This window comes from Genypterus blacodes, unplaced genomic scaffold (assembly GCF_046128005.1).
Source record: "Genypterus blacodes isolate CSIRO-AG114 ecotype Tasmania unplaced genomic scaffold, CSIRO-AGI_Gbla_v1 ptg000361l_1, whole genome shotgun sequence".
Classification (NCBI taxonomy): Eukaryota; Metazoa; Chordata; class Actinopteri; order Ophidiiformes; family Ophidiidae; genus Genypterus; species Genypterus blacodes.
Genome location: NW_027467144.1, coordinates 40057 through 62462, shown reverse-complemented (window position 1 = coordinate 62462; position 22406 = coordinate 40057). Strand labels below are relative to the sequence as shown.

The window sequence follows — 22406 nt, the reverse complement described above, 5'->3', positions numbered from 1 at the left end:
TAAAGCCTTTAAACTTCAGGGCTTTTCCTCTTTACTCCTTAGTTCCTACACTCTAAAGCATCGACGTGTAGATCTGAGTCCTTCCACAGCGACATCATGAGGGGAAACCTGAGGAGCAGGAGAGGTGAGAGGAAATGTGTTCACCTCTCACACACGCACACACACACACACACACACTAAAGCACGAATAGAATCCCTCGCAGCTCTGCAGATGAACTCGGTGAGGTTCATCTATGCCAGACGCTGGGCTGCTGTCACTCACAGCAGACGGACAGCAGAAGGCCCCGGAGGCGTCTGAGTCTTCATCGGTGTCTTCATCACCTGCATCTGTTTCATATTAGCTGAAGATATCAGAGCTTCTCAGAGGACGAAGGTGAGGAGAGACGGAGCAGAAAGCTGGCAGGAGTCCCAGAGTGTTTGGGTTCAGGCTCCTCTTTGGTCCTGAGGAGACACGAGTCCATCAGAGGACAGACGCTCGTCCACAGCAGCACCAGGAGGACGAGAGGCTGATTTAGACCAAGAACAAAGCTTAAACTCCAGCAAGAAGCTCAGACATTTATCATTCTAGAGGAAAACACAAGTAAAAGTGTGTAACCTTCCACAGGAGGAACTGAACTCTGTGCTTCAGGTCGTCCAAAGTCCCTCTGCATCCTCATCACAGGCCTGCATGCGTCACTGATGATTACAAAGAGCTTCAGGCTCTGCTAGGCCCCGAGCCTTCACTGCTAACACTGATCTGAGCTCATGTCAGTGTGGGCGGAGTCTCAGTCCCAGAAGACATGTTTGCTCTGCAGCTAAGGAGCAGTAGCTTGGATGAAGCTGCACTCAGTTTCAGCTTCAGAGTGACGGTAAGACTGCAGATCTGTTTGCTAAACAGTGAGCGACCTGCTGAGCTCAGCGTGTCGTCACTTCCTGTTTGCTGTTGCTGCTCACTTCTGTTCAAGCAGGTTTATTAAGTTTGAAATGGTTCTGAAACACTCTGTGTGTGTTGCTGGATGCTGATCTGAGGTCAGACGCTTCACTGCACTTTGACCTCTGGGTCTGAAATCAATCAGTCAAACTCTGCAGCTACAAAACCTCCTTTTATTTCTTCAGACACAAACACAAAGCTTTGGTTCTGACCCAGATGATTCTCCTCCTCAGAGCTCATTTACACAAACAAACAACACAACAAGAAGCTCGGTCTCAAACATGCAAACAAGCTACCTGACTATAAAACGCAGTGGAACAGGTCAAAGGTCACACACTCAACTTACAAAAACGCTTTGGTTCCTTTTACAAAACTGCTTTTGGTAAATCAAAGGAAACATTTTAAAGTTTCCTCTCTGGATGGCAAAAAATCACACTGAAAGGAAAAATCCTCCTCCAATCCTCCACAGCGTCCAGCAGCTTCACGTGTGTGTTGGGTTCCTGAGCTCCTCACGTGTGCTGAGGCGTGACGCTGCCATCAGGACGCCGCCCGGCCCTCAGCCCCACAGACAACATGTCCACTCTGCTGCTCCGACTCCACAGCGCCGCCTGCTGCTGGAGGTTAGAGGGGGTTTTTCCTTAGAGGTTCTGCTGATGTGAACCTGCTCTGCTCCTTCTTCACCTCCTCTGATGTTCTCCTGATGCTTCCTTCCCTCCTTCCCTCGCTGTCTTATCTGCTTACTGGTTGCGGGTCATCGTTCTGCTGGAGCGACTTTTGATCACCTTCTGGAAGAGATCCTCTGAAACAAACACACCTCAGTCAGATGCTCTGTGTGTGTGTGTGTGTGTGTGTGTGTGCGTGCGTGCGTGTGCGAGAGAGAGAGAGAGAGTAGTGACAGAAGCATCAGCTCACCGTTCCTGAAGATTTTGCCGTCGGCCTGTGAGGGAGAGAAGAACTTCATCAGTTTAAAGGCTCTGAATGACCATGGCTGTGTGTGTGTGTGTGTGTGTGTGTGTGTGCTCTCACCCTGATAGCAGCAGCTGTTCTGAGAGGAGCTGCTGGTCCGTCTGCTTGTTCTCTGTCCACTTTAGGAGCTACAGGGTCAAAAACATCAGCAGGTCAAAGGTCATTCCAGTGCGATTCTGCGGGTGGAACAACGTAAAGGTCGACTCACGCAGAGGCTTAACGATGGTGTTAACGGCGTGCACCACCCCGTTGGTCGCCATCAGGTCGGCTTCCACCACAGGAACTCTGTTCACGTACACTGTGTAGTTACGCTGAAACACACACACACACACACACACACTATAGATCAGCTGATCACAGGTCAGATACTGTAGGTGTGCGTGTGTGTGTGTGTGAGGGACGCAAATACATGGGAGTGTTGTTATGGCAGTTGTTTGTCCAGCAGAGGGCGCTGCAGCCTGTTTACAGCCTGGTGTGTGTGTTTGTATGACTGTGTGTGTGTTTCTGTGAGTGAGTGTGTGTGTGTGTGTGTGTGTGTGTGTGTGTGTTTGTGTTTCTGTGAGAGTGTCTGTGAGTGTGAGTGTGTGTGTGTGTGTGTGTGTGTGTGTGTGTGTGTGTGTGTGTGTGTGTGTGTGTCTCACCACTCCCAGCTCCAGCTTGACCCCCTGCAGAGGCTTCACTCTGGTGTGAGAGCCGACTCCTCCGCTCACCAGCAGACCCTCACCAAGGTGCAGACGCAGAACCCTGGACAGCTCCTGACCATTACCTGGTGGAGGCGATATGGGGCCAATGGTTACCATGGTAACAGCCGAACTCACGTTGAGCCGAGTCACGTTTGTCTTAGTAGAACATGATGAGGCTCACTTCTCTGCTCATCAAACACTGGACTTTGGCAGTGGCCTGATGGAAACACTCATCAGTGTCAGGGCCGTGCAGACTGTGTGTGTTGTGCAGGTGTGAGTCTCTGTGTGTCTTTATTAGGCTGCAGGTTTCTGCTGCTCGTGTTGCCAAAGCAGCAGAAACAAGCAGACGGGCCGGGACACTTTGTGTAAACCAGAATGTTCTGGAGCGTCCCGGTGCTGCTGCTAAGTGGTTTGGCTGAACTTCTGTCACATAAACAAAGAGAAGCTGCAGGACGCACAGACACCATGGAGTCTGAGTGTAGATCACTGTGACACACACACACACACACACACACTCTGTGAAGCTTCCACAGAGTGACAGAAAAGCTCAGCAGCCAATCAGAAGCAGGATGTCATCACATGACACAAACACTCCATCATTCTCAGCAGGCTGACTGTGACAGACACGTGAGCTTGTTTACATTTAAATGAAGAAGAGAGACGTGTCTGCACTGTGATGGACTCTGTGTGTGTGTGTGTGTGTGAACCTTTGGCTCTGTGTTTTCACTCACGCAGCAGTTGGGTGCGTTCAGCCCTTGGCAGGGCGTTGAAGGCGGCGTTGGTGGGGGCGAAGAAGGTCAGCGCCCCCTGCTGGTTCAGCAGCTCAGTCATGCCAGCGGTCTGGATGGCACCGACCAGGAGGCTGTGAGGGGACAGATGAAGGACAGATGAAGGTCAGATGAAGGTCAGTCTGCTGCTGTGACCTCACCTGACCAGTAGGGAGCGCCATCACACACTCTTACCGTGCCCTTAAGTCATAAATGCAGTTTTGTGTGGATCCTTTAAAGTTTTACAGACAAACGCTCAGTGTTGTTTACAGTCTGAGTGGTGGGCGGAGCCTAATAAAGTCACCAAGAAGCTTTAACTCAAAAACGTTACGAGCTTCAACAGGTTTTATTGATTGAACTCACTCTTGTGAGAAACTTTCACTTCCTGGCCTCTTAGAGTCATAAAGGAGGTGGGCTGCTTTACCGTGCACACTGAGCGTCTGTCCAGTGCTCATTTCACACCTGAGGTTATAAACCCACACACAGGAACTCACTGTTCAGAGACTCACGGCCTAAATGATTACAAGATTATATCGCAGCTCCGAGGCTGAAAAAGAGCTTTTATTAGAGCAGCCAGAGTTACGAGCCGCTCTCCCTGCTGGAGATGGAGCAGATTCCTGAGCCTAAGCAAACAGAGCGCAGGCGGCGAGTGGGAGGTAAAGAAAGCAGCAGCTGCTTAAATCGTTACGGCTTCAGGAGCCGCATGTGGTGGAAGCTGCTGTCAGACACGCCAAGGCACCGCAAATCACGTTAGAGGGGACACGTCTTCAGAAGCTCGTCCTGCTCAGGCTCGTCCTGCTCAGGCTCGTCCTGCTCAGGCTCGTCCTGCTCAGGCTCGACCTGCTCAGGCTCGTCCTGCTCAGGCTCGACCTGCTCAGGCTCGTCCTGCTCAGGCTCGTCCTGCTCAGGCTCGACCTGCTCAGGCTCGTCCTGCTCAGGCTCGTCCTGCTCAGGCTCGACCTACTCAGGTTCGTCCTGCTCAGGCTCAACCTGCTCAGGCTCAACCTGCTTAGGCTCGTCCTGCTCAGGCTCGACCTACTCAGGCTCATCCTGCTCAGGCTCAACCTGCTCAGGCTCAACCTGCTCAGGCTCGTCCTGCTCAGGCTCGACCTGCTCAGGCCCGACCTGCTCAGGCTCGTCCTGCTCAGGCTCAACCTGCTCAGGCTCATCCTGCTCAGGCTCAACCTGCTCAGGCTCAGGCAGCAAGTCTGTTTATCATCCAGAGTTTGACCGTTAGCGTTAACTAGCCAAAGCAGCTCAGCTTCTGTAAGCTTCAAAGCTTCATGCAAACTCTTACGCTCCACTGCCACCTGAGTTTAGCTGCAGGAGAGCGAGGACCTCACGGCTGCAAGGTGTCGCCTCTCTGCTGACACAGAATAAAGCTAAACTAGACTGTTTCACAAATCTAATCCTCTTTAAAGAGCTCACATGTGTGTCAGTCAGGGTTCAGGGTCGTGTGTTTGTGAGTCTTTGATCTTTGGGGTCTCACACTTTGTTTACTGGAGGTTACGAGGAGCACAGCAGCGCTCTGGCAGAGCGACTGACCACACAATCACAGCCTGCTGCTTTATGAGGACCAGACTGAAGACATGTAGTGTTTGTTTAAGTCTGAAGCTACAAGGCCCAAGTGTGAACATGATCTCTCTGTCTCTCTCTCTCTCTTTCTCTCTCTCTCTTTCTCTCTCTGTCTATCTGTCTGTCTCTCCCCCCCTCTCTCTCTCCCTCTCTCTCTCTGTCTGTCTGTCTCTCTCTCCCCCTCTCCCTCTCTGTCTCTCTCTCTGTCTGTCTGTCTCTCTCTCCCCCTCTCCCTCTGTCTCTCTCTCTCTGTCTCTGCCTCTCTCTCTCTCTTTCTCTCTCTGTCTGTCTGTCTCTCCCCCTCTCTCTCTCCCTCTCTCTGTCTGTCTGTCTCTCTCTCCCCCTCTCTCCCCCTCTCTGTCTCTCTCTCCCTCTCTCTCTCTCTCTCTCCCTCCCTCTCTCTCTCTCTCTCTCCCTCTCCCTCTCCCTCTCTCTCCCTCTCTCTCTCTCTGTCTCTCTCTGTCTGTCTGTCTGTCTCTCTCCCTCTCTCTCTGTCTGTCTGTCTCTCTCCCTCTCTCTCTCTCTCTCTCCCTCTCGCTCTCTCCCTCTCTCTCTCCCTCTCCCTCTCCCTCTCGCTCTCTCTCTCTCTCTCTCTCTGGTGGCTTTGACTCCTGGTCTATGAACTCAATGAGTGTGTTCATCTCTTAGTCACTGGTACACATGGATTGATTGATTGATATTGTGTGTCTTATCTTAAGCCCCTCCCCCCTGATGTACCTGAACCTGTCGTCAGCCTTGAGCACGTCCATGATGGTTCCCATGGGGGGGGTGAGGACCTTGTCCACGGTGAACATGGTGGCAAAGCGACCCATCCTGTCGTGAGCGGCGATGCAGGCGTTTTCAATGCAGAGGTTCTATAGGAGCAGAGCACACACACACACACACACCCACACACACACACACACACAGATGTGTGTTAGACCAGATTCACGTTTCCACACGTCCCTGTGAACTAAACCTGTTACATGCTAGTGTGTTATTACTCTGTATTTATGCTCTATATTACAGAGTGACCAGTGGTCAGCCTGGCTCCGGGGGGGGTGTGTGTGTGTGTGTGTGTGTGTGTGTGTGTGTGTGTGATGTGTCAGAAAAGCCTCTGGGCTTTGGGATGTCGGGTGACTCTGGGAAAAAGCTCCTGTGGTGCTGAGCTCAAGTCCAGATTCAAACCAAACCACATGTGTGGGATGATGTCATCCAAAGACTGACTGAATACATCTTTAACATGGGTGGCCCTCTGAAGGGGGAGAGAGAGAGAGGGAGAGAGAGAGAGAGAGAGAGAGAGAGAGAGAGAGAGATTCTTCCTGTTCCTCATTACCACTGGCTGACATCATGGAGGTGATGGTGCAGATGTTTGTGTTTCCTCCCAAACAAACATGGTTACTAAGGTTACTAAGTACAATACACAACAATACAGGCTGAACCGTGTCGCTTTGAGAGATTCAAACTGCTTTTTCAATTTAATTTAAATGTTTACTTAAAAATCTGCTCCATTCAAACTCTTCAGCTCCGTCCCAGCTAGATGATGTTTAGAGCTCCTACAACCAGGTCCTACAGGTCCAGATCCTACTGACCCAGATCCTACTGACCCAGATCCTACAGGTCCAGATCCTACAGGTCCAGATCCTACTGACCCAGATCCTACTGACCCAGATCCTACAGGTCCAGATCCTACAGGTCCAGATCCTACTGACCCAGATCCTACAGGTCCAGATCCTACTGACCCAGGTCCTGATCCTACAGGTTCAGATCCTACTGACCCAGGTCCTGTAGGTCCAGATCCTACAGGTCCAGATCCTACTGACCCAGATCCTACAGGTTCAGATCCTACAGGTCCAGCTCCTACTATAACCCTCTGCTGCAGTTTGGGTCCTCATGGTTCCTGGTTCAGGTCCTCCTGGGTGGCAGACATGCACGGCTCGCAAATCTGCTCAGTAAAGACGTCTAGAGACCACAGGAGAAGTCCTCCTTCCCACGGCGGGTAAATCTTTCCAGACGCTGGCGGCTTGCTGCGTTAGCGTGCGCTCTGACGGGCTTGGACTCCATGTGTGCATGTTACCTCTGACGGGCTTGGACTCCATGTGTGCATGTTACCTCTGACGGGCTTGGACTCCATGGCACCCGTCCAAGGCAGGATGTGTGAGAACGGCACAAACTCTCTGCAACCTCTCCATGCAGGATTTACCTGTTTGCTCTCGCTCCGGTCCAGACCAGGAGGACAGATGGTGTTACTGACAACCTCCAGAACCAGAACCCTCAAAGTACAAACAAAGCAGAAGCTAAACTCTTCCTCACTGTTTCAGTCTCTCGTCTTCATCGTCTCTGCTGTATCAGAAGCTAATCTGTCAGTCAGGTTAGAGCCTGAGGGGAGGATGATGATGGCTCAATGGAACCATGTGTGTGAGTGAGTGTGTGAGTGAGTGTGTGTCATCAGGTTCATGTGGGAACGCAGGAAGCAGCAGTGAGTTCCTCTGCTTTGCTTCTTGGTAAAAAGGGAACTGAAACCAACCTGTGAAGCCATCATGCAGTGAACAGATCAACCAGGAAGGTTACAGAACACAGAAACAATGGAACAGTAAGAAGTGATGTCATACGTTGCGGTAGACGAAGACCCGCAGCTTGAGGCCTCCCAGCGTCTCCAGCTCCTGGTTGTGGTACAGGGATTTAGAGGAAAACTGCTCCTTCAAAATGTGATTGGTCATCAAATTCTTCATCTCAGGGTTCATTGCCAGACTCCCTGTTAACCAGACAGAGTTCAGACTGAAACAGGGCGTGGCCTTTGTTTACCTCAACAGAGGAAGAACCCGTGCTTATAGAACGCTTCAATCCAAACCAAAACACACACACACACACACGCACACACACACACACACACACAGAACACTCAACAACACTTCCACAGCGTGTTACCTTTGAAGGCGTCATCCAGAGGAGCCAGAATGGTGAGCGTCTCTGAGCCCGTCAGGTGAGAGCTCAGACCAGCGTCAACAAACAGCTTGGTTGCTGTGGCAACAGACGAACTCTCTGCCAGCTCAAGAAGAGTTTTGGCTGGAAAGATAAGAGCAAGTAAGTTGATGCAATGTGTGTGTGTGTGTGTGTGTGTGTGTGTGTGTGTGTGTGTGTGTGTGTGTACCTGAGTCTGGTATGAGCAGCTCGCTGATGTAGTGTACGACTCCGTTGGTTCCAAGCTGGTCTTTCTCTGTGATGATGGCTTTTCCGTTGAGTGTGATCTGGTCTCCGTCACAGCCGACCTCCAGCACGGTGCCCTGCAGCGTCTCCATGGGCGTCCCGGAAACGATGGACTCGGCACACTGCATGTGCTTCAGGATGTGGTAGTTCAACAAATCTGGGAGGAATGCGAGAGCAGAATGAAGTGAACACGACACAACAAGAGGAGCTGAGTGTGAGTCTGGGTTCAGTCCAGCTCACCTCTGAGAGCCACGGGATCTCCCAGGATCCTGTTCAGCATTTCAGGGGGAATCTTCTCGAAGGCTTCGTTGGTGGGAGCAAAGACGGTGTACTGACCCTCGCTCTCCAGGATGTTGGTCAGACCTGCAGCGGCGATGGCCGTCTGAAACACAGAGGGAGTCGGTCTCAGAGAGGAGACACAGAGAGCAGAGAGCTGCTGTCTCACTGACTGATCTACTCACACGCAGGGTCTCCAGGTTCTCATCCACATCAATGAGCGTGTGCACGGTGTTGGAGATGGCGGTGATGACTCGGTCCACCACGTGTACGATGCCGTTGGTGGCGTGTTGGTCAGTTTTAATCAGACGACCACAGTTCACCGTCACAATCTGAGCAGAGAGAGACGGAGGACCAGGAGAGGATCAGGACACCTGAATGGATACGCAGTGTGTGACTGTTTGTGTGTGTGTGGGGTACTGACGCCGTTGGGGTAGTGCTGGATGTGAACGTGGAAGTCCTGGTACATGGAGGCGAAGGAGGATCCGTGCTTCAGCTCCTCAGAGGTCAGCCGTCTGCTCACCATGTGGTAATGCAGAGCGTTCATGAGCTCGATGTTCACGTTGCTCACCAGAGCGTCCAGGATCTCCTGAAAAACCACAGACAGGCAGGAGCGTGAACAGGATGTGCCACCACAAGGAGAAGAGTCCAACAGAAGGTCCCTCAGCTTTGTTAGGCTGTTGCTAAGGGGCTGCTGTGGACCTTGGACAGGTTTCTATGGATTTGACTCCTATGTGGTCGGCATTACATTCACGCTGGTGGCTGTGTTCTTCTTGTTGTTGTTGTTGTTGTTGTTGTTGTTTGCAGTGGTGTTTGTCACGATGAGTAGGGAGCCAGGCTGGTCTCCAGGCTGGTTGCTATGGTATTTTGGAATGTTGCGTTTGTTTCTAGGTTGGTGATGGTTGCTGGTTGAACGTGACTAAGTGGTTACTAAGGTGTTCAAGTAAGTTGCTATGGAGTTTGCAGTTGGCAGTGGTTGGTAGAGTGAGACTAGGTAGTGACTGTAGTTGCTGTGTGTGTGTCTCTAGGTGGTTGTGGGCAGCTGTTGGATGTGACCAGGTGGTTACTAAGGGTAACGTACAGCAGGCAGAGCCTCCCAGGCCTCATTGCTCGGTGCAAAGAAGGTGAAGCTGCCCGGACCTTCGATCTCCTCCCTCAGGTCGGCTCGGTCTGAGTACATCTGAGTGGTGGTCGCTCCCACGGCGCCCAGGGTGTTGTACATGTTGACCAATGGCAGCGCTGCAGAGAGACAGAGCAGCTTTAGAACCCAGCAGCCACAACAAACCAGAGCCAAATAAACATCCAACTACTGGAAAACTCCCACAATGCAACAGAGTGATTGAGTTAATAAAGGGCAGTTAGTTGGACGCAGGTCTCACCAGCAGGACAGCCTCGCTCTCCTGGAATCTTCTCATAACCAGGACAACACTCGTAGCTGATCACCCTGGAACAGAACCAAACATCAGCCTCCTTCTTCCTCTTTCTCCACACACACACACACACACACACACACACACACATGGTTTCCCTCAGAGCTTCACATTCCAGCAGTGAAGTTATTGATGCGGGCGCTGAGTTATTATCACGTCAGCTCTCTCCATTAAACTGCCTCCTCTACTTCTTCTTCTCTTAATCCCCTCTCACACATGTGGTCCTGCTCTGTCCTGCTACAAAGTGCTCCGTGTCCAAATGTGCACAGAGCTTCACTGAAGGAGAAGCCCCTTCATGTAAATGATGAGGGGTCCATCCTCATCCTCACTCTGAAGGATCCTCTGCTGTCTGGCTTTGATTCCCTTAGGATCAGCAGCCTGGGACTGAACTCAGCCATCCTGCAAATCTAAAGCTTCTGAGCCTCAAACCATGAATGAATGCAGAGGGAGAATCACGCAGTGTGTGTGTATGTGTGTGTGTGTGTCAGCACTTCACGTGTTCTTAAACATATTTCCACAGTAAACGTGTAGCTCAGGCTCAGCTTCTCAGGATCAGCTTCTCAGGCTCAGCTTCTCAAGCTCAGCTTCTCAGGCTCAGCTGCTCCGGGCTCATGAAAGCTCATTTCCTGTGAGAGAACGTCCACAGTCTGTCCAGAGAGCAGACGACACGAGGGGACGGCCAGAGCAAACAGAGCAGCCACGCAGCACCACCGTGCTCACTGCAGGGTTCTAGTGAGACAGATCCTGCTCGGCGCCTGATGTTTCCATCCATCAGGCGGCGTTCCTGCTCGGCTTCAAAGCGTTCCAATGTTCTAATCGAGTTCAGACCTCATTCATTCCCCCAAATCATTAAATGTAGTCAGAACTGTTCTCTGTCGTCCTGTGCTGGCGGCCATGTTGGGCCGTTTCTTACCTGTTGAACTTTAGTTTATGACATTGACTCCGTCTCCATGGAGATCACGTAGGAACCTGCAGCACAGGGGATTTGTCGCCATTGCAGGTCGAGACTGGAAAAGCCATCAAAGCTTTTCCTCGGCGTTTCTCACGGGTGTGTGGTTTTGTTTGGAGGCGGGATGAACACACACACACACACACACGAGTGAGTGTGAGGATGCAGAGTGAAGGACGACGGTCTGTGGCGGCGGTGGCGTTCGGTTCACGTCATCGCTGCCAGAGGAAAATGAGACGTTTGCAGTTTGGACCAGCTGTGATTTCATTTTGGCCAAAACCAGAGATCCAAACGTCTGATGTCACTGAGGGAAACACACTTTCTCACACACTCAAGTGCTGTGCTGCCTTCAGGAACCATTCAGAGGATTTACACCAGGATTTACATTCTGGAGACGCCACTCTGACATCATCACAGGCCAAGTGTGTTAACTGTTAAGACTCCTGGCAAAGGTACTGAGGGCAGAGTGTGTGTGTGTGTGTGTGTGTGTGTGTGTGTGTGTATCGGCCCCTCTGCTGGATCACTTTGGTCCGTCTCTCCGTCACGCTGGAGTTACTGCGACCTCGGCCTGTTTATTTAGTCAGGAACCTACGGCAGCCATCTTTGTTTATGTGGAGGACAAATGGGAGTCAAGTTTCCATCTGCTTTGATAATCAGTCCAGTCTGGCCTCACACACACACACACACACACACACACACACATTCCTGTGCTCAGTTCCACCTCACACACAGTAGCTGGTGGCTCACACACATCTTGGCCATGTGTGTTTGGTTTTACTGCTCTTTCTGTGATGAGACAGCGTGGAGACTCCAGGGACGTCCTCCTCCTCCTCTTCCTCCTCCTCCTCCTCCTCCTCCTCCTCTTCCTCTTCCTCCTCCGGCCTCACTCGTTTTATTTCACTTTATTTCACAGATGGAGCCAGGAGGCTGTTTGTTGAGCTGCAGGCCAGGGTTTCCCATGATCCTCCACACCTTTACATCAGGTACCAGTGGGTCAGGGAGCTTCTCCAGGCCTGATCCAGCTCTGCTTCTGGCTCTGGTTTGGCTCATCTGAGCTAAATGACTGATCGTGTGAGAATGAGGAATCACAACACAGCGTCTCCTGGCAACCATGAGGGACCGTATGAGAGGAACTCCTCTGAACGGACCTGGATCAGGACTGTGATGGCTGTGAGGTTCTGTTTTTAGAGCTCTCGATCGTCTTTGACCCTCTGAGTCACACTGAGGTCTGAGAGTCACAGAGGTTCTTACAGATGTTCAGTGTGTTCATACACACAGACGCTGTTTTGTTAAGAGCTGTGGCCTCATGAAGCTCTGAGGGGAAACCAGGGAGGACGGGGGGAGGAGGAGGAGGAGGAGGGTGAGTAACAGGGAGAGTTATGAGTCTCCACTTGCTTGACCTTTGGCCTTTGGAGAGCCTCCTCCTCCTCCTGCCTCCACAGCAGCAGCAACACGCTGACACAGCAATCAGCTCTGCACAAAGACCAGGACTGTTCTGCCCCACGACCCCCCTGGCACACACACTCACACACACACACACACACACACACGGTCTAAAGTGTTTCAGTTCAGGCTGTGGGTCTCTTTAAGAATCTGCTGCTTGTCAGAGTGAAGCTTAGTCTGCAGTCTAACATCAACAATGAAGCTTCAATCCTTTAGTCGCCAAGGTAACCTGGCTCTTGTTCTGAAGCTTTGGCTGAGTGAAGTTTGTCTGCTGCACATGTTTACCACCTGAAACATGTTTGACTCTGTCACCTAGATGTGTGCAGCTCCAGATGTTTACATCCTGGACAGACCATAATAGCACAGAGCTGTAGGAGAGATGATGTCATAAAGGAGGTGAGTTGTTTCCCCTGAGTCTGCAGGAGGGAGGAAGATTTGTGATGGAAACATGCTTGTGAGTGATTAGTGTGTGTTTTGGGCCGTTGAGTCCCTGAGCAGTGCTGCTAAACGCTGTCATTTCCTACTGACGTCCTGCCCCTGAAGGCAGCAGCAGCTTCCTCTTTTTTATTCTGTTTTCGCCTTTTTGAGATTTGGAATGAAAGAGTCAGTGTTCAGTGCTTTCCTGTTCCTGCACACACACACACACACACACACACACACACACACGCACGCACGCACGCATGCACACACACATTCAGATACTGTACACATACACACGCACACACACACACACGCACACGCACACACACGTCTGAACTCTTTCTTTCTTTCACTCGTGGAGTCAAAAGTCTTAACCTTTAGTTCTTTGAGTCATAAAGTTTGTCAGATTGTTTGTGAAGTCGATCATTCATGCTTTTATCATTTATGTTTGACTTTGCAGATCCATTTTATAAACAAAGCTGAGGATTATAAAACACTTTAAGAGTCCACAGCCTGTTTGAAGGTGAAGTTAAACTTTGTTGTCTTGTTCAGGATTATGTACTTTTTAAAGACAAGAAGAAGTTAAAAATAGGTATTTATATAGCATTTAGATACATCACAGAGTTCAAGGGTTGATTGATAAGTCCTGACCCTCAGCTAAAGACGTGACCAAAGAAAAGTAGCTGCAGATAAACATGCAGGAGGAAGGTAGAAGGAGAAAAGACCTGCAGGGACACACAAACACCTACACACTGACAGAGGAACACACAGAGGTCAGAGGAGGAGGAGGAGGAGGAGGAGAGGAGGAGAGGAGCCTCACATGGAGTCAGACGGCCTCACTGGCAGGTTCCTGAGCATTAGATGTGTTAGAGGTGTTCTTCCCTCAGCAGCTGAGCTCTTTAATGTGGCTTTATAAAAGTGTGTGTGTGTGTGTGTGTGCGTGTGTGTGTGTGGTTGGCCTCACTAAAGTCCATTAGCCGTTTAAGAGTCTCGTAAACACTTACGTGGACTTGCCACAGATCTTGCGGTGGTACCACTGCTTGCAGTTGGTGAAGTATTTCTTGTCGGTTCCAGGGATCTTCTGCATGGCACAAACGTTGGCTCTGAAAGGAGGCGGAGTCAGAATGAGACAGGCGGCTTCAGACATGCAGGTACTGATCTATGATTGATTTACTGAAGGATTACTGAAGAGAAGAGTGTGACAAATGGAAATATAGAGAATGAACCATCGAGAGTCTGAAAGAACAGGAGGCTGAAGGTTTAGAGATGAGTGACAGCTGGAAAGAGGTTCAGAACTTTATCTCTCTTATTTCACTGCATGTTTCATGTTTCATGTTTCTGCTTTCATGTTTCAGCTCTTTGCTCATCTGCTTTTGTTCAAGAGGAAACAGGATTATCATTGAATATTTCTGACTTCACTATATATATAAATATATATATAAATATATATATTTATATATTTGCGGAGTTTTACAAGTTGAGAAATTTACACTAAAAACTGAACTGAAACCGGGAGCTCTCTCTCTCTCGCAAGCACGCACGCACGCACGCGCGCACAGACACACACACACACAGACTTTCTGGATCGGTTCTGCTCGGTTCGGTTCGGCTCGACACACACACATAAACTCTCCGGTTCGGTTCTGCTCGGTTCTGCTCGGCTGGCTGTACTCACCCCTGCTGCCTGCCTCTGATCCGGCTGTGCTGCAGGACGGCCTGGTAGGGGGACCGGGCCGCGCTCACGGGCCCGAGCACCGCGACGCACAGAACCAGCAGCGGTACAAGCTTCATCCTCACCGGTCACTCGGCGCTCACTTGGTCACTGGTTGAAGTTCCTGTTTGGTGAGACTGCAGGAGCGCAGAGCCGCGGCTTTATTATGGAGGAGGAGGAGGAAGAGGAAGGAGCGGAGGAGGAGGAGGAAGAGGAGGAGGAGGAGCGAGACAGGAGACAGGAGACACCCTGACAGCTGGAGAACAGCTCCTCACATCAGAACACACGGAGAGAAAGTACATGGAAGTATTCAAGCAACAACGAGTAGAAGTAAAGAAAGAGAGGGGAGGGAAGGAAGGAAGGAAGGAATGGAGGAGGGAAGGAAGGAGGGAAGGAGGGAAGGAGCGACAAGGAAGGGATGCATGATAAAGATGAGCTTGATTGATTGATTGATGGGGACATGCTTTAGCGTGTGAGAGTTGAGTTGTGATGTTCTCAGAGCCGCTGAGCCTCGGTGACGTCGCTGATGTTTGTTTGAAGCTTTGCATCTCTGAGGCTCAAATCTGAGTCAAGTCTGGTCTCGTCTGTCTGGAGCTCAGGATCACATCCAACGTCTCAAAGGCTTCACGGGACCACACGGCAAACAGGAAGACCAGGAACCGTCCCACAAAGAGACAAAGACATGAAACCTACATTCATCCACCTCCACGTCCAGGTGTGCAACAGGAAACAGAGACAAAACACGGAGGAGAAGACAAGTGACCTCATTCAACATGAGGAACTCAGGTCCACACAAATATGGACAAAGAGGATCAAAGTATTCAGACTAAACACAACACACACACACACACACACAAACACACACACACACACACAGGCCTGCTGCGGGCAGTGAACGCACCATGAGTCACCTGGTTCTCAGGCTCCATGCTGGACTCAGACTGCACCAGGTTTGACCTCATCGACCCCCTTCTGGACCAGAACCACTCAGCAGAACAAAGAGGGAGCTTCTCCCTGAACATAAACATCTGTCCCACCCTCCTGCTCCGTCACACACGATCCAGCTGCCGTCTCCGCGGATCCTGAGGTTGGGATTTCTATTTTTAAAAGAAATAATTCCCATATTTATCTTAGTTAGGCTGGACGGCCTGCGGGCAAGAAAGCTGAGAAGCCGAGTCCAGCTTCTGTCTGTTGGGTTTGGCCGGAGGAAGCGTGGACGCGTGGACGTGACGAGATCCTGACAGGCGAGGACACGGGGGGGGGGGTAGAGCAGGTCACAGCAGAGGGAGCAGAGTCATCTGGATCAGGTCTTCTTCTGCTCTCTCTCTCTCTCTCTCTCTCTCTGTCTCTCTGTCTCTCTGTCTCTCTCTCTGTCTCTGTCTCTGTCTCTCTGTCTGTCTCTCTGTCTCTCTCTCTGTCTCTGTCTCTCTCTCTGTCTCTCTCTCTGTCTCTCTCTCTCTGTCTCTCTCTCTCTCTCTCTCTCTCTGTCTCTCTGTCTCTCTCTCTGTCTCTCTGTCTCTCTCTGTCTCTCTCTCTGTCTCTCTGTCTCTCTCTGTCTCTCTCTCTCTGTCTCTCTCTCTCTCTCTCTCTCTCTCTCTCTCTCTCTCTCTCTCTCTGTCTCTCTCTCTCTCTGTCTCTCTGTCTCTCTCTCTCTCTCTCTCTCTCTGTCTCTCTCTCTCTTTGACTGGATGTTGTGACTGGATGTGAGCCTCTGAGTCCATGGAGGAAGTGTGTGGTCCTCTGTCTGTGTCCTGATGGAGACAGATGTGTGTGTGTGTGCAGCGTAGAGGCCTACCTGGGAGGAGACCATGGGACAGATGACGTGTCCCATGGGAACTGGGGATGTCCTCCAGGAGCAGCAGGAAGCCAGGGAGTGGAACATCTGGACCTGGATGAAACGTCACATGTGGCTCGTTGCCTAGTTACATGTTTGTTTGTATTGAGGTGATTTTGTACTGGAGCGCTGGATCAGAGGTCAAACCTGATCGATTGATGACAGAACTTCCTGTCAGCACAGCGTGTTCATCCAAAGATCACATCCTCTCTGATTCCAAGGTTGCACACTGTAAACGTATTTGTCTCCGTCTCTGCCCGGCGTCTCCAGCTGGGACCTGAATGTCTCTAGCAGACGCTCTGTGTCTCACCGCCGCTCTGACCAAACAAAGAAAGGTTTCTTCTTCCAGCACAGCAGCTAAACACTCACTCATCTGAGCCCTCTGAGGTCGCTGCGATTGATAACACCTGAGCTCTGCATTCATCTCCAAACCCTCCTCATGAGAGCACTCTGGTGTTTCAGGGAACAAATGTGTGTGTGAGGCGCCACCGGGAGACATTTTGTGGTTTCTCTTATTGTGTTTCTGTGCGCTGGTGAGAAAATCTGACATCTCTTAAATCCATGCCAGCTGCTGAGCGGCGCTGAGCTCCAGAGCTGTAAACAAACAGAAACAGGAAACACGGCCTGACGTCTCTGTGTTCAACTCAAAGCTCTGTCCTGTCAATCACGTCTGAGCTCAGAGTGTGTATCCGTGTTTAAATCATGATGAAGAGCTTCAATGGCTCAGTGTAGCAATGAGGAAGAGTGAAGACCTTCACAGATACAAACAAAAGAGATGAAATGTACAAAACACACACTCTAAGCTGTGTGTAGAGTGTGTGTGTGTGTGTGTGTGTGTGTCTGTGTGTGTGTGGATTTACACAAACTGTGGATGTTTGTCTGTTTTCTTTTTATTCCCTTGCAGATAAACAAGTCTGGTCTCCCTGACGCCAAGTCTCCAATCTACAGGTTTGTGATTCAAGTCTGAGTGTAGTTGCCGTGACGATGCTGTTAAGTACACTTTTATCATCACATACGTGTGACCTCATCTATGCTGCTGTAATTCAGTTGTAATTCCAATGTTTGAGTTTGTGCAGCTGTGATGATCTGCACACACACACACACACACACACACACACACACACACACACACACAGCAGAACAGAGGGGTCATCAGGGGTGGGGGGGGGCATTGGGGGCGGCAGTAGCTCAGTCCGCTGGGTCGACAGCTGGGAAGCGGCGGGTCGCTGCATCGAGTCCCCTGTGTGGACCAAGTAAGCAGACTGGTAGCTGGTGAGTTGCCAGTTTGCCTCCAGAGCACTGCTGAGGTGCACATGAGCAAGGCACTGAACCCCCAACTGCTCCATGAGCGCTGAAAAAAGGCTGCCCAGCAAGACAAATTTCAATTGCATGTAATTTGTGCGTGAATTGCATGCAACATGATAAATAAACTATCTCTTAAATCTTAAATCAGTCTGTTTGCTATAAAGACTCAGATAAGCTCAGAGGAGTCAGAGTCCCTCTTGTTCTTCAGAGGACTCAAGCAGTCTGCTGACCTTTGCTCCACATCAGATATGGATGTTTGCTTGTAATCAGATTAGAGTGATGTCACTGTTCTGTGGTCTCTGCTGCTGATGGACCAGAACCAAACCAGAGACATTCCTGTGTGCGGCGCTCCGGTCCGACGTGGGCCGAGGTTTTTAAGTTCACGCTGTTCTGCAAAATACTGAAGGTAATGGAGCTCACCACAGGAAGTGCTCCAGTCTCTGTGTAGAGCCTCACACACACATCACACACACATCACACTGCCTCAGACCAGATGAAGATGGTCTGATGAAGACGGGAGGAGACGCTCCGGGCTCGCTGCTCTGTGCGCGCCCCTCTGTGCTGGCAGATGTTTACCTTCATGTCTGTAAGGAGCAAAGCTGCTGGACACGCATGTAGAAAAGCATCCAGCTGATCTGATCAGACGCTGTTATGTTTATTAAGTCTCATGTTTCTCAGGGAAACTAAGTTTGAACTCTGTCACTGTCGTCAGGATAGAGCTCCATGACAACATACAGAGGGTTCAGGGTCAAAGGTCAGAGGTCAACATGTTGGTATCTTACTAAACTTACAGCTTCATGTAGAGGAGCGTGTGTGTCCTGATGAACCCAGAGCATCAGGCCGCTCTGGTGTTGGATGGTGTTCACCCCTCTGTCGGCGCTCTGAGCCCTCAGAAGCTTCAGGCTGGTATTTAACAACACTTCAGCTCTGTCTCATATAAACCAGGCTGAGTCCTCTCAGCTGAGTCAGAGCTTCTTTAAACATCACAGAGGCTCTCAGCAGACGCTCCATCGCTCATATTCTCTGTTTACATTTTACATTCAGTCACATTTGGCCGCTTCACGTCAGGTCAAAGGTCACCAACAGCTCCCTCTGCTCCACAGACTGGATCAGGCTGAGGCTGTGTGCCCACCTGCACTCTGACAGGGCTGTGATTGGTCCGTCCAGGTGATGCTGTGCTGTCAGCGCCCTCTGGAGGAGGACAGTGCAGTGCAGCTCCTTACGTTTCCCCTCAGGCTGCACTCAGAGTCTATGTCCTTATTGAGACTTGAAGCTGAACACCGGCCGCTCTGGGAAACAGCATGTAGCATCAATCAGCTGAGTCACTGCCTTGAAGGTGGTATGATGTATGTAGAAGAATGATCTCAGTTTGAAAGTGCATGTCTGCATCCTGGATGACTGATTTAGTGACTGGCTGCTCTGTAAACATCAGGAGACGTTGCCTCCTCTTCCTCAGACGTGTTTCTCATAAACTGTCTCACTCACTGGCCGGTAACAGATCCCAGGGTTCAGCTGATGGAAGCAAAGGTTCACTGCTTCCTGTCTTTAGCACAGTATTGGTTTGAAATAAAGAATATTGATTCTGTGTGTTTGTGCTTCTGTTGGCTGCTGAGGAAGAGGAGGAGCAAACATGAGAGGATTCCTGCTCTCTCACCGTGCTTTACAAGTGGGAAAGGTCAGAAGAGGTCAGAGTGGCGGCCAGTCAGGTCAGCTGATGATGATGAAAGCAGAGCTGTGATTTGTTTGTTGGTTTGGGTTGAGAGTAAAAACTCTGTTAGATTCCTCAGGTGGACAAACGTTGCTCTCTCTAGAGCTTCTGCTGCCGCTTCACATGGCAGAGCCACTTTGTGTCACGACGCCCAGCTAGCTACACACTAGCATAACATCTCCAGCTATCCAGCATCTCTAGCTAACCTAACTTATTGCACTTCTACTCTAGCTCTAGTTATGCTCTTAGCTGTTGGTTTGGGAAGGAAATGCACTTACGATTTCTTGTGACCTGGAGTTCTTTTGCCTACCTATGTTGAACACACTTATTGGAAGTCGCTTTGGATAAAAGCGTCTGCTAATCGACCGTAATGTAATGTAATGTAATGTAATGTAGCAAGTAGCTTTGACTCTGCTGCTATTGTTTACGTAGCCGTTGCTATGCTAGCACAGGGTAACAACAATGGGACTGTTTCTCTCAGGGAAGCTTGTCAGTCACATTAATGCACAACAAGAAGTCTTTGATAAGAAGCTGGGGGTCAAACAGAAGCTGGAGGTCAAACGGGAAGCTGGAGGTCAAACAGAGTCATGAGACAGAATCAGATCAATAACATGGAGAAAACAAACTTTAAGTTTGGCATGATGAACATTTTTTCTAACTACAGACACTTGTTTCCATAGAAACCCTTCATCCCCTCTAAGAGTGTGCAAGTGAGCAACACTGTAGAGGTCAGAGGTCAGACAGCACATGGAGAAGCTGTTTGATGACATCACAGCCGAGGCACAGGAACATAAACTGTGAAAGGCTGCTCCTGATTGGCTGACAGAGATCGAGGAATGTTCCGCAGTGCAGGTTCAACGCCAGTTACTATGGTTACCGGGGTAGAAACTAATGAGCTAAACAGCCCAGCAGGAGGAGGAAGAGGAGAGGAGCTGATGAAGGATCATCAACACTTTCTCTCTCAGTTAAGCTCATGGCTGTGAGTGTGACACAAATGGGGAGCATGCCTATGTTCCCTCAGCTCTATGTTCCCTCAGCCCTATGTTCCCTCAGCCCTATGTTCCCTCAGCCCTATGTTCCCTCAGCCCTATGTTCCCTCAGCCCTATGTTCCCACAGCCCTATGTTCCCTAACCCTAACCCTAACCCTAACCCTAACCCTTAGAAATGAGGGAACATAGGGCTTAATTTTGAAAACAATCTTAGAAATGAGGGACCATAGGGCTGTGGGACCATAGGGGTTTGGGAACATAGGGCTGACCCCCACAGATGAGCTCAGTCAGAGTAGCTTGTAGCTTGTAGCTCAGATACAACTGAACTACATCAGGCTCCTCCTCCTCTACCACGACTCCTCTGTGTTCTGGCAGAATAAACTTTTTCCGGTCACTTTTTATGATGCAGTGATCTGCAGTGATTTACTTTATTGATCTTTCCTTCAGCATTCCTGAGGGAAGGGAGATCAAACAAACAGCAACAGGTTCAGGAGAGCACAGGCTCCGCCCCCGACCCTGCTGATGTGACCCTGAGCAACGCACTCCAGCCCCACCCCCCAGCTTCAGGCCCTGACCCCTGACCTTTGACCTCTCTACCTCGCCATGAAAGCAGGAGGAAAAAGTTCACCCCAGAGCATCAGAGTGTGTGTGTGTATGTGTGTGTGTGTGTGTGTGAGGCCTTGTTCTGGCCTTGATCTCTGTGCTGATGTCTTCTAGTCTGTAAACAGCTCAGATCAGACAGACCGAAAATTGGGATTATTAGATCTTTATAGTATTTGTACTCTGTTGGTGAGGACTGGAGAAATGCAGACAGAACCACAGCTCCACAGCACCACAGAACCACAGAACCACAGAACCACAGCACCACAGAACCACAGCACCACAGCACCACAGAACCACAGAACCACAGCACCATAGAACCACAGAACCACAGCACCACAGTAGTGAGCAGCTTGTTGGACCCTGAGGCCGAAGCTGAAGTGTGTGTGTAAATGAGTGAATATAAAAGAAAGCAGACGGCGTAATGATGCAGTAATTATCCAGGAAATTCCTGTTTGGATCTGAGAGAGGGACAGTAAAACACACAGCAGGTAAACAGGAAGTGTGTGTGTGATGTACAGTATGTTTCCATCCTGTCAGGTCTATAGGAGGACGCTGGGTTCTTATAGATGAGCCACGTCTGCACTTCATCTTTACAACACACACACACACACACACACACACACACATTCACAAACCAGCAGGTAAAGAAACAGTCAGGGTATTTAAGTAGCTACTTCAAATCAGGATTAAGATTTCTCTCCTTTGTGTGTGTGTGTGTGTGTATCTGTTTGTCTGTCTGTCTGTCTGTGCATGTGTGTGTGTGTGTCTGTGTGCCTGTGCGAGTGTGTGTGTGCGTGTGTGTAGCAGCAGATGGTTGAAGCACAAAGTGCAGCTTTGTGTGCAGGATGATTCAGGTTACCAGCAGATGTGCTCAGAGGTCAGAGGTCCGATGCAGAAAGGAAAGAGCAGGTTTGACACTCAGTCATGTCAGGCTGTCAAGAGGACACACACATGCACAGTGCGCACACACACACACACACACACACACACACACACACACACACGCACACACACACACGCACACACACACACACACACACACACACACTTCTATATTGGATATATGTGAAACAGCGCCCTCTGCTGGTGAACAGAATGAAGTTAACTCCATCCCTTTATTCAAATACATTAGAAATGAAGATAACAATGTGTAAATGTGGTTTTAGAGCTTTAAGACACAGATGTTCATGTGTTTGGATCAGGAGAGAGGACACAAGGATGTAAGGAAGATAGGAAAAGGGGAAAGGGAGATGAGGGAGGAAAGAAAGGACGAAACTATAAAAAAGAAAGAAACAAAGAGAGAGGAGAGTAAACAGATTGGTTTATTGTCTGTATTGATCTATTGATGGGGGCGGAGCTACAGTAATGGAAAAACAAGTTGCTCATGATACCTGATCACTGTGACTCCGCCCCCTTTCCTACCTGAGCAACAGCTATCAGTTACTGCTGCATTCAGGGACTCCACAACCCCCGGCACTGAGTTCATCCCTCATGACACACTGTGTTACACATATGGGTCGATTGAGAGCCTGACACATTTGTGAGGACGAGGAATATTCCAGCTGAGAGATTTGGACACTCACACACGAGACCCCCATACTCAGACTCAGCCAGGCTGGGATGACATCATTCACCTGTGAGGGGTCAGCC

General features: G+C 50.1%; 1 protein-coding gene across 1 annotated transcript; it reads right to left on the bottom strand.

Moving 5' to 3' along the window:
• Nucleotides 1-1063: 1063 nt before the first annotated feature.
• Nucleotides 1064-14506, bottom strand: tgfbi (transforming growth factor, beta-induced). Its single transcript, XM_076138345.1, has 17 exons — nt 14281-14506; nt 13610-13708; nt 9743-9807; nt 9445-9602; nt 8788-8952; nt 8549-8695; nt 8328-8469; nt 8032-8244; nt 7809-7946; nt 7493-7635; nt 5619-5755; nt 3291-3421; nt 2518-2642; nt 2085-2187; nt 1937-2004; nt 1823-1847; nt 1064-1709 (listed from the first exon to the last, which is right to left on the bottom strand). Exons 1-17 carry the CDS (start codon nt 14394-14396, stop codon nt 1648-1650), a joined length of 2037 nt encoding a protein of 678 aa, XP_075994460.1. The 5' UTR covers nt 14397-14506; the 3' UTR covers nt 1064-1647.
• Between the last annotated feature and the right edge of the window lie 7900 nt (nt 14507-22406).

Excerpts from the sequence above, each read along its gene's own strand:
- tgfbi (XM_076138345.1), bottom strand. The coding sequence starts at position 14,396 with ATGAAGCTTGTACCGCTGCTGGTTCTGTGCGTCGCGGTGCTCGGGCCC. Across the intron at positions 8,470-8,548 it reads AGAACCTGGAGACCCTGCGT|ACGGCCATCGCCGCTGCAGG; the intron begins GTGAGTAGATCA and ends TCTGTGTTTCAG. Across the intron at positions 2,005-2,084 it reads CACCATCGTTAAGCCTCTGC|CTCCTAAAGTGGACAGAGAA; the intron begins GTGAGTCGACCT and ends TTGACCCTGTAG.